The 11,388-nt window shown below is 35.1% G+C and overlaps 1 protein-coding gene across 2 annotated transcripts; it reads left to right on the top strand.

Moving 5' to 3' along the window:
- The first annotated feature begins 5,829 nt into the window (after nt 1-5,829).
- hoxa11a (homeobox A11a) lies at nt 5,830-8,140 on the top strand. Of its 2 annotated transcripts, none has more exons than XM_067425808.1 (2): nt 5,830-6,490; nt 7,471-8,140. In XM_067425808.1, exons 1-2 carry the CDS (start codon nt 5,869-5,871, stop codon nt 7,701-7,703), a joined length of 855 nt encoding a protein of 284 aa, XP_067281909.1. In that variant the 5' UTR covers nt 5,830-5,868; the 3' UTR covers nt 7,704-8,140. The 2 variants fall into 2 exon arrangements, with proteins under 2 accessions (XP_067281909.1, XP_067281911.1); XM_067425810.1 differs by having other exon boundaries at nt 5,830-6,481.
- The last annotated feature ends 3,248 nt before the right edge of the window (nt 8,141-11,388 follow it).

Below are 11,388 nucleotides of genomic sequence, written 5' to 3' on the forward strand. Positions count from 1 at the left end.
GAAAAAAATAAAAATGTGAACTCAAATTAAACAATAAAATATTAAAAAAAGAGCGATCACTGCAACAATACTGTTTTAAACAACTGTATCATTCATATCTATAATTAAGCGATGCCATCTTATTTTGAGATCGCTTGCATGTTTACGTTTTGCTTTTCGGTCAAGAAAATGAAGTGCTTATTTCATATACGATTGCCTATCTATTTTACATAGGCCTACATGAAACATTTAAGTTGCAGACTATTTGCTTAATTGAGACAGATATTGGATTTTGTCGATAAATGTCAATATGTGCAAATTACACATCCCATATTGATACAATTATAGGCTATATAATTAATTCTAAGAATATCGTGCATGTGTTTATCAAGCCTCTCCTCTGGCGTTTTAATTCGCATCGAACTAGTGTAGGGCAACTTGAAGCTAAAACTAAATTTTCTGTGCATGCGCAAATATGCCCAGGCTTGATAATGACAAGGCAGAGCATTATAATTATAAAGGCAAAATGTAATTTAATTTCACGTGATGTTAAGTTTTATATTTCTTAAAATTATAGCTACATCTTTAGAACAATAAAACAAGTTTCATAACAGAACGAATACTTCTGCTGCTGAATCCTCTCGAATTGTGTTGTTATGCTCTTGCCTTTCTCTTTGTTTTATTTTTTGTTAGTAGGCTATGGAAGACCTTTTTGGTAGTAGTAGTAGTTTGTTTATAGCCATGTCATGAGTAATTTTTAGATCAGGTTTCATGGGGTGTAACAGTTGTTTTTTTTATTTTGGCCAATAGGAGAAGCCAGACGCACACACAAACAGACATGCCTGTAATGCTTTTTCATTTGTTTTAACTTTTAAAAAGCTTTTTGATTATGCAAAAAGTTCTATTTTTTACGTTAAAAATAAAAAAGTATTATGATTATCTAAATTTAACGGTAAATAATTTATATCGTGAATGCAGCGGTAAACTTTGAATCTTTGCTGAATCGTTATCACAGATACAATCGATTAGTATGTGTCAAATTGTCTAATAGTAATTTGTATCTAATTTAAACCTTAATTTAACACGTGATTGGCATATTTATATACGTAAAAGTTTCCAAAAAATAAATGCTAACACCCTGGTGTTTAGACAACCAATTTGTCCTTATCTACAACTGAAATTTTCCCGTGTGCATGCAGGCATATTTTACAATCTCCATGGTTTGTAGGCTAATTGTAATTGCTGGTTCAGACGGCCTTAATATCTATTTTAAATTTCCAATTTTTTAAAAAAAATCATTATTCGATGTAAATAAATAAATAAAATATAGGCTTCCAGGTTCTTTATTGTACACGCCCATGTTAATATTTATAGCCTATTGCATTATTTTCATAATCGGATTGTTGCTGATACAAAGTCTCGTTCCTGTTTTCTGTCAGCTTGTCTGTGTGTTTAAGGTCTGTTGTGTTGACGTAATGTCTCAAGTGCGCGCACGTAGTCTCGAGAGAGTGAATGCATTTAAACCATTCACTAATCCTTTGAAGAATAGTAAATTTGGTTTATGGCGCCATCTACAGAACAAAAAATAAACTGCACCTGCAAACATATTTTTTTAGAGCATATATATATATATATATATATATATATATATATATATATATATATATATATATATATATATATATATATATATATATATATATATATATATATATATATATATATATATATTACTTTTCCCTCTAGTGATCAATGAATTAGACTGTAGGCTATTGCTAAGTCTTATAAAGGACCTGTGATAACTAGAAGGGATTCGTTTTAATAATTTGAATGTGATTTGTTCTATAAAATCCTTTTACATGTATATACATTTATTGATATAAAACAAGAAACAAAAAAAAAAGTATTTTAAAACTATGATCATTAATGATGCATTGCATTTTGTTTATAGGCCTATCGGTACTCAAGATTCTGAATCAAACCTGAATGTTTACAGAATGTCGGAATGTGTTGTGAGACAGATTTGTGAATGACTGGTAAAATGGCGCGGGTTGGATTTTCTCAGGTTTCATTCTGTAAGCCATTAGAAAGGGTTAAAGCTCGGGGTGGTCGTCTAGACAATGAAAGCCAAGGCCACATACAATATCTCAAGCGTAGCTTACGTGTATCCTTTTTTTACATTTTTTTTTTAGATAGGATAAAATAGGGGAACAAACGTACAATTTTCATTTGATAACTGTTCCTTACTACTCGCTTAACAATGTGTTTGATGTAGAAATTCATGACGCAAAGTCATACAGAGATAAGGCTATTTTTTGTCAGATGCTTTACCGCGCCCCTTTTCAAAACACTTTCGATTCAAATAAATAACATTATTGCTAAATAGCCTTCAACACACTTCTAATAGTGAAGAGATGGTATATAAATACAATAGAAATCATAACTATAAACTCCAAATTCAAACAAATGATCCCATCACAGAAAAAAAAGAAGAAGAACAAAACGAAAAACGCGCTTCATGTGGTAAAACATTATTTAATTGATTTTGTTAGTCAACAGTCAGAAACAACATCGATGAATATCTCAACTACTACATTGTGTTACCAAAGTTATAACTCTTTCAGGTAACAGTTTATATTGTCTTAAACTTGCAAAAGTTACTTACAATGCGCGCGGCTCTTAAAATCCAAAGTTTTTTTTTTTTTTTTTTTTTTTTGATTGAACCCTTTTAAACAAAGTTTATTCTACAAAGGCCTACATGTTTTAGTCATGAATAAACTGCATTCTCAGCCAGTCCCTGAATTGTCGTGCACTTTAAAACAATTTTCTTAGACAATATATATTTTTAACTGTAAAAAAATTCAAAAACACAGGTTTTTAGCGGTCGCATAGCCTGCTATTACGCGTCAGCTTTAAACGTAGATAACAAAGGAGTTAATCGGTGAATTTAAGGCTTGTTTTATGATGTTGTGTAGCGCATGTTGCATCTCAAAAGACGTTGTAGTTTACTTCCAAATAAGTTTCAAATCTTTTAGAATTATTACCATCTTGGTATTGGCATTAGCATTTTTTTTAGGCTATAGAAAGTAAAGAAACGCCAAATAGCATTATTTTGCGATATTTACAATTGTTTGACGACAACAATAAATATTTATTTATCAATAATAAATAGGCCTATGTAATCATCGTTTTAAAAAAAAAAGACAATGTAGGGCTAAGTGTAAACGAAATTATCGTATAGACTACTGCATGCATTTCAAACAATAGGTATTTTACAAATAAGTTTGTAATTAATTTGTGATTGCAGAGCATTCTCCGCCCGCGTGCTCAACCAAAAAAAGCAAAGGGCTCATCAGCTGTTCTGCTGTACTTCAGCAACAAATTTGTGATTGCTCTTGCAATGTGTCGCTGAGGTATAATGGGGATTTCAATACAACGGACAGTTTAGTCGCTAGTACCTAAAATTATATTAATGGGGGATCGTCCACTCCATACCGGACTTGCATATTGGATTTAATATTATTTAGCTTACCCAATTATTATTTTTAAGGGATGCATATTTATCATTACAGCTACTTAAACTGTATGGTGCTGCGAGTGATTTAGGCTTATTATAGCTAGTATTGTTATGAAGTGACATGTGTGTGAGAGACTGTAGGCTATACAATTTTATTGGGAGGTTTCGTTCTTTTTATTCTCAAGTGCCTGTGTTCCCCTTGTCACGTTACATTTCTTTCTGTCGTTCCCTTATGTGATAGCGACGTTTGTGAAACTCCATCCGGGGCATCGAGTGGCTTGCGTGGCGTTTGTTGTTCATTCTCTTTTTCAGACTTGCGCGGTGGGCGGTAGCCCGTCCCCCTCCCCGAACTTGAAGTCGACCCTGAGGGAGGGGGTGCGGGCCGCAACACCAGACTAGATATAGATACACCGTGGAATAGAAAGCAAAAAGCGCAACAGAACGACATAACATAAGGCGATATAATATTAAATTGATACAATCTGATACAAAATGTAGGCCTACAGCATAAGGTTTGCTGGATATTAATGTGCTATTCTTACTATTTCAGTCCATGTTCCAGTTATTATAAATAGGCTATTATTTTGTCTAATCTTACCTTGCTCTGAAATTGTAGCTTCGCTATAGAGTTGTTACTTACTTTTTGGAGTACAGATAAATTGATGTCTTTAGCTGAGGTTTGCGTCAGTGCTACATTAATCGTGGTCAAGTAGCCTAGTTGTGTTAATAAAAGGTGTTATGTAAAAAAAAAAAAAAAAAAGATCTAAATGGGGGTCGCGCTATAGATCGTTTATAATTTCATTAAAATCTCTGCTTCCCCATTGCAGGTTTATGTTGTAGGCTACTTGGATCCCAAATTACTGCTGAACCCTTCCCAGCACACGGCGCGGAATTTGTCATGAGTTGACGAAGAGGCGGAGCGTCTGGTCTTGGGGCCAGTGATTGTGTGTTTGTGCCATTCTACTATTTGTCATGAAGAACCTATGTTGCTGGTGGTAATATAATCGTATAATCATAATATCTTTAAAAGCCCGACAATAATGCCGTGTAAACATATGAACGTTGCACAAAACGAGGCTCATGTTACTGACCTCCCTCTGGGTTCCACGGAGGCATATGGTACAAGGGGATTAAGGGTAATGCGTTGTGGAAAAGCGAGGCCTTTACCGGCCTTATCTAGGTTTAAAACCTATGGTTAAACTCGTTTATTCTCGGGCCTTTCAAAAGTAAAAAATAAATTAAAAAAATCCTATTTTCTATAGCCTACATATAGGCTAGTAGGCTACTTAGAGAAGCTTGCCAAAACAAAATGTCCACACATGGTATCAAAAACCTATTTTTTGAAAGATTTCTTATTGTTGTTGAGACATTTTGTTAGGACTAGGCTATATGAAATTGTTGAATTATTGATTTTAAGTTTACATTATCTAGGCCCATCATTTATTTATAGTAGGTCTAACCATGTCAAAACTTTATATTCGCTTTAACGCACAAAGTGATACGCGTCTGAAGGTTCGTTATCCTTTAGCCTATAGGCCTACATTTATTGGACTTGGAATGAGCAAAAACTGAACAGATAAGAAACCGTCTAATTATTACGAACAATCGTGTTCAGATGTATATGCCATTAACGGTCAAATGTAGGCTAGGCCTAATGAGATCATGCTCACATTTTGTTGTATCAAATCTGTATAATGACAACACAATAAAAAAATATGATTTAACGACTGTAAGGTTTAGTGAATATCCTTCTAAATTCTGGGTTAAAGAAGCCACATACTTTTTCTCAACAGCCTTTATATTAAAATACGCGTTTGCTTTGTTTGGATACCGTTTGTGGTATAATTGTTCGCTCGCATTTTTTGCTATAGGCTGACTTGACTTGTAAGAATGTGGAGTGATAGGTGACTTTATAGCTTAGGCTATTTATTTTGTATAATTGTATTTAGAAAAGGTAATAGTAGGTAGGCTTATAACGTTATTTTTCAGTCTAAAATATATTCAAACATCTCTGTCAATCGAACACAATTCTGATTATTGGTGTTCCGCCATTTTAACAGAGATTGTTTGTTTTATCTTCCCAAAGTTTTCGCAAACACATTACAAATTCATTCGTTCAGTCGAAATGGATAGCATTCTTGTGGATATAGCCTACAAACAGTGAGTGAGGATCTATCAATTCCTTTCCTAGATCACGTGACCCTGGCCTCAGTTGGACTGGACAGAGATGGATTTCCACGTCATCTTACGTCTCAAAATTTCTGCCTCTAGATACCCCTACAACGCGGGTAAAGAGGCACGCGCACATGAGAGCATGTTGTGGGCGTTGCGTATAGGTCTCGCTAGCCCAAGCTAGAAGCTGCGCGGGTACAATGATGGATTTTGACGAGAGGGTTTCCGTTGGCTCCAACATGTATCTGCCCAGCTGCACTTATTACGTCCCGGGTGCTGATTTCTCCACGTTGCCCTCTTTCCTATCTCAAAGTCCGTCTTCTCGTCCTGTCACCTACTCTTACTCCTCTAACCTGCCTCAGGTACAGCATGTCAGGGAGGTTACATTCCGTGACTATGCTATTGAAGCGTCCGGTAAATGGCCTCACCGAGGTCCACTGGCTCAGTGCTATCCGTCGGAGGACATAGTACACAGGGAGTGTTTACCAGCGGCAACGACAGTTGGTGAAATGTTCCCCAAGAATAATGCATCTGCGTATTATCACTCTACGTCGAACTCGACCTCCGCACACAATTTCTACGGCAGTGTTGGAAGAAACGGGGTGCTTCCTCAAGCATTTGACCAGTTTTTCGACACCGCTTACGGCGGCTCCGACAGTGTAGCGAACAGCGACTATGCAGCGAGGGATAAAATGCACTCCAGCAAACAGCCAGCACCCGCGCCCGCGCCGGAGCAGGACTCCGAAGGAAAGGAGCGACAAGAGACCAGTAGCCCCGAATCTTCTTCCGGAAACAGTGAGGAAAAGACTACTGGTGCGAGCAGTAAGTGAGCTCAGCGAGACTGTCATGCGAGAAAGTTTGCAATCTTGCCGCTCCTGTTAAATTTTTATATGCTGTTTTATAAGCGTATAAGGTTTATAGAGGGCCTGAGATTTTCCCAACAAAACCTAGGCTACTTATAAACTGTGAGAATCACGTGCTTGGAATTGAAATTGGCCATGAAAAGACTCAAAGCGAGCGCAATTTTAACTTGAACTTTAAAATGCGTTAGTGGCCGCAGTGATTTCACAGGATTGCTTGCAACAATCAAGAGTAACAAGCTTCTCGTATGTCTCTGGTAATTTATGCATGTTTTTTCCACTGGTTTAAAAAGTAAGAAAAGGCTATGCTATTATGTATATATATTATATATATATATATATATATATATATATATATATATATATATATATATATATATATATATATATATATATATATATATATATATATATATATATATATATGTATGTATATGTATATTAAATAACTAGTCGAATCTTTTATTTCATCTAGCCTACAAGCTACATTTTCTATAAAATCCTTGTTTTATATATATATATATATATATATATATATATATATATATATATATATATATATATATATATATATATATATATATATATATATATATATATATTATACAATACAAATACAACAAGGCATTTGATAGAAAATATGTATCTTATAGGCTAGGCTAGATAAAATTAAATATTCGACTTTTTGTTATTTAATAACACTGACAACCATATTAATATTATTATTAATAACAATATATAAATAATATATATTATAATTAATTTTATATAATAATAGACCTATGTAATAAATTATAGGTATAATGTTCGTTTATAGGCCTATTTATATATTTTACAACCTCAATAACCTTATATAATATTCTTGCCTTTTAATTAATCTAAATTATAGCAATTGTGATTATTTACAATTAATAATTCTTTCATTCATTCATTGTCTCTTAGGTGGACCAAGAGTTCGCAAGAAGAGATGTCCCTACACTAAATTTCAAATTCGAGAGCTCGAGAGGGAATTCTTCTTCAGCGTGTACATCAACAAAGAGAAACGACTTCAGCTCTCACGGATGCTTAACCTCACCGATCGCCAAGTGAAAATATGGTTCCAGAACCGGCGCATGAAGGAAAAGAAACTAAATCGGGACCGGTTACAGTACTACAGTACCAACCCACTGCTCTAGGACAAGGAAATAACAGATACAAATATACAACAGCTGCAGTAATGAGATCACATAAGAGACGTTATAGACTCTCAGCGGTTAACTTCAAGTTCGTGATAAGGCACCATTCACGTGCATACAATTACAGAGAGCATATATGACATTTCAATTCACATAATTTAAGTACGGATTGTTTTATGCTCTTAATATACAAAACGTAAATAATTTTATGGTGAACAGAAATTATTGAATTATAAACCCGTGATACACACTAAACAAGTAGGCTACTTCTCTCCTTATTTTTATGATGGAGACGCGGAGATTGAGTGAAAATGGCTGGAATATATTGGTCTAAAAAAGAATGACTTTTGACAATCCATTCGTATGGCTTGTTATTTTGTGTGGAGGAATGTTGTGCAGGTTGGCCTAAGGACTTTGGTGTGACCAAACAGAAGAAAAAAGGCAGACTGCTCCCAGTTTTATACCCCCGAATTATTTATTTGATATGCCAGCAAATGGAATTTCCATCATCGTTGTTAGTAAACTCTTTAAGCAATAACACTTTCTTCTACTGCCTTCTCGGGATTGTACATTTAAACTCATTACAAACAATTACGTAGCTACTGATTAGTCTATATTCTGATCATCAAAAGGTTTCACTTGGTGCAAACTCTGAACAAAGAGACAATAAGCTCATTGACTGCACGGAAAACATGCAAACTTGCTGAATCTCATCCTTGAAACAACATTATCGGACATTAAGGTCATCTTTAAGAAATGTACTCTCTTTCATTCTTTCATACTTAATAGCTACATAACTGTTTTTACAATAAAATTATTTGCCCGTGTTATACTACCGCGATGAACAATGGGGTTCAAATAAGAATTGGTCGATTGTAATCCAGAAAATCACCTGTTTAACATATATTTCCTAAATTAAATAACCAAAGAACAACGTATATTTGTAGCTAGTAGGCCTACACCGGTTTCTTATAATTGTGTAGGCCTACGGCCTTTAGGCAACTTTTTTTTGCATGAGCATAAAGATGCGCATTATGTGCATTTATGAAAAGCTTTTTTGTTGTTTATTGTTGTTATTTTCTCAAAAACTGACCATGGGATAAAGCAATTGTTACCTGACAGTTTTACCGTCACAGTGGTTACAGTATTTTCAGTTAGCATCTCAATGTTTCTATGGCCGTACTCATAGCGTTCATATATGGCAGCCTACGAACAATAAACTAAGTCAGAAGGAGAGAGAAAGTAGAAAGTATAAGAGGGGGAGAGAAAACTGTGCTTTATGGTTGCTTGCTGCAGAGCGACTTGGCCTGGCTGGCGCATCCTTTGAGGCGCTAGGTATCCGCCTAATTACGGGGACATCCTCCTTGTTGCTTCAGCAACACGACCATAAAAGCTGTCTGTGTCTGGAGCATTTGGGCAATTGCAGTGTGGTGCCATAAACTGTCTGAGAACCAAGGTTATTAGCCACGATTCCAAGGGGACAGAGGCAAAGCGATATTGAGGGTCGGCTTTAAGAAGTTCCCGTGTAGCCTACATTCTATAATTATGTTGTATCAGTTTAACGCATTTTTTTGTTCCTGACGCGCGTTGTGCTGTTTCATCTATTTTTATTTTTTCTGTCTATATTTACTTGCAATGAAAACTGTCCCATCATGAGTAGGTTCAAACGGCCTCCATTGGGAGGCAGTCGTGAGACCAATGTCATGGCCGTGCATCATCGACTGAACATTTGCAGACTGGAATCTTTGAAACGTCTTTAGAAAATCTTTGAAAAGCGACGCTTTTGATGCTTTTATAAATGCGTGATATCTTATTCTTACCTTCTCTCTCCTTCTGACTTTTCTCCTTCTCTCCTTCTGACTATATATATATATATATATATATATATATATATATATATATATATATATATATATATATATATATATATATATATATATATATATATACACTTTCTAGGTCTATTCAGAGTCCAACTGGTTCGGCGAAACATACCAAATTCTTTGCAGGTGTTCCAACCGATCTCCCTTAAATTCAGCAAGTCACTAAAACATTCCACAACGTTAACTGCCTGGATCAGAACACGCATTAAACGTCTACTGTTATTATGATATTACATATGATATTGTAAAATATGAGGGTATTCAAATTTCACTTTTACCACGGAATCAAAAATGTTATGGCAAATTAAAAATATGCTCCGTCATAATATGCGTTTTCGCTTATATCTTTAAGCAAGATTATTAGACTATTATTATTATTATTTTATTTTTTCAAAAAATGGTTACGCTATTTAATTTCCAGCTGTAATCAGTGATTTATTGTGGCCACAGAAATGACGCACATCGTCCATTCGAGCTTTCAACGATGATTGAACATTAACGGGAGAATATAATAGAGTAAGCTGTCTGCACATCTCTTTTTTTCTCTCCCGTTGACAAATTGCATTTTGTAATTTAAAATGGTGTTTGTAATTGTGATACATGATCACGACTTTCCGCAAGAGGGATTCAGTAACAGAATCCCTGAATGAAAAGTGGAGAGCAGGCGAACGGGTAGTATTACAGTGCATGTGGACTATTTGTCTCTGGTGCAAAATAAATGCTTCCGCTGATAGCAATAAAAAGAGAGATTTTTGTTCTTGGGTTTCTCTTACAGCGAATTCGATCTTGGGAATAAAGAAACGTGCAAATGGACTGCGTTAATCTGACATTTTTTAACTTTGGTAGACAGGCCTAGAACTAAAAAAATCTTTCAAATATAAAATTTAGATCGAGGTGTATTAAAAAGGGATATAGCTCAAAACTGTTATAGGCTACTGTACTGAAATGCTGAACGACTGAAATGATATAGGCTAATGCCTGTATGCATGTTTGTCCCAAACTAAACCAACTGGATTATTAGACCTATTAGTCTGCACTAGTCTAACCACTCATTACGGTTACGATATATTTCAACTAAGATGGTGTATTGTCTGTAGCCTACTTAAGAGAAACAATAAAATAATACTAATAAAATTTAGGCTATAAAGGCGTAGCCGTGTCACCAAACTAAATGTTTATAGTCAGAGGAGCATGATAGAAAATGAGTGGAGAAAGAAGAATAAACACGATAATAAAGCTAAATTCATAGTTCCTTAAATTACTTAAATTAACTTAATAAATGTTAATTAAAAGGGTTAGATCGCCCTTATTTTGATTAGGCTACTATAAATTCTATTTAAAATCGGGGGGGGGGGGGGGGGGGGGGTCAAATATGGTTATGATGGTCTTTAATCCCTTTTTCACGTTTCATGTAATTGAATTTTAAGAGTGTCCGCGTCAATCGGACTGCTTGTATTTTGCACCCAAATAAGCATGGTGTTGTCAGTGTTTTCTCAACACGATCTCATGGTCATGCGTATTAGTACGAGTTTGCAATCTCGTGGAATGTATACGCCAAAATGAGTTTTGGCGTGCGTATGGTACGCAGTTTTTCGCGTGCATATGATACGCACTTTATGGCGTGCATATGACACGCTCTTGGGTAGGTTTAGGGCCTTGTAATGTGCGCACCAGAAAGTTTGTCCCAAATATAAATCTATAAATAGGTCATATTAATTACAAAATGTAGCCTAAAGACATATTTTATTGTTATAAAGTGCACGCTGATGGTAAACTGCTAGGCCTAGGCCTACATGTTTTAA

Source organism: Pseudorasbora parva, chromosome 19 (genome assembly GCF_024679245.1).
Source record: "Pseudorasbora parva isolate DD20220531a chromosome 19, ASM2467924v1, whole genome shotgun sequence".
Classification (NCBI taxonomy): domain Eukaryota; kingdom Metazoa; phylum Chordata; class Actinopteri; order Cypriniformes; family Gobionidae; genus Pseudorasbora; species Pseudorasbora parva.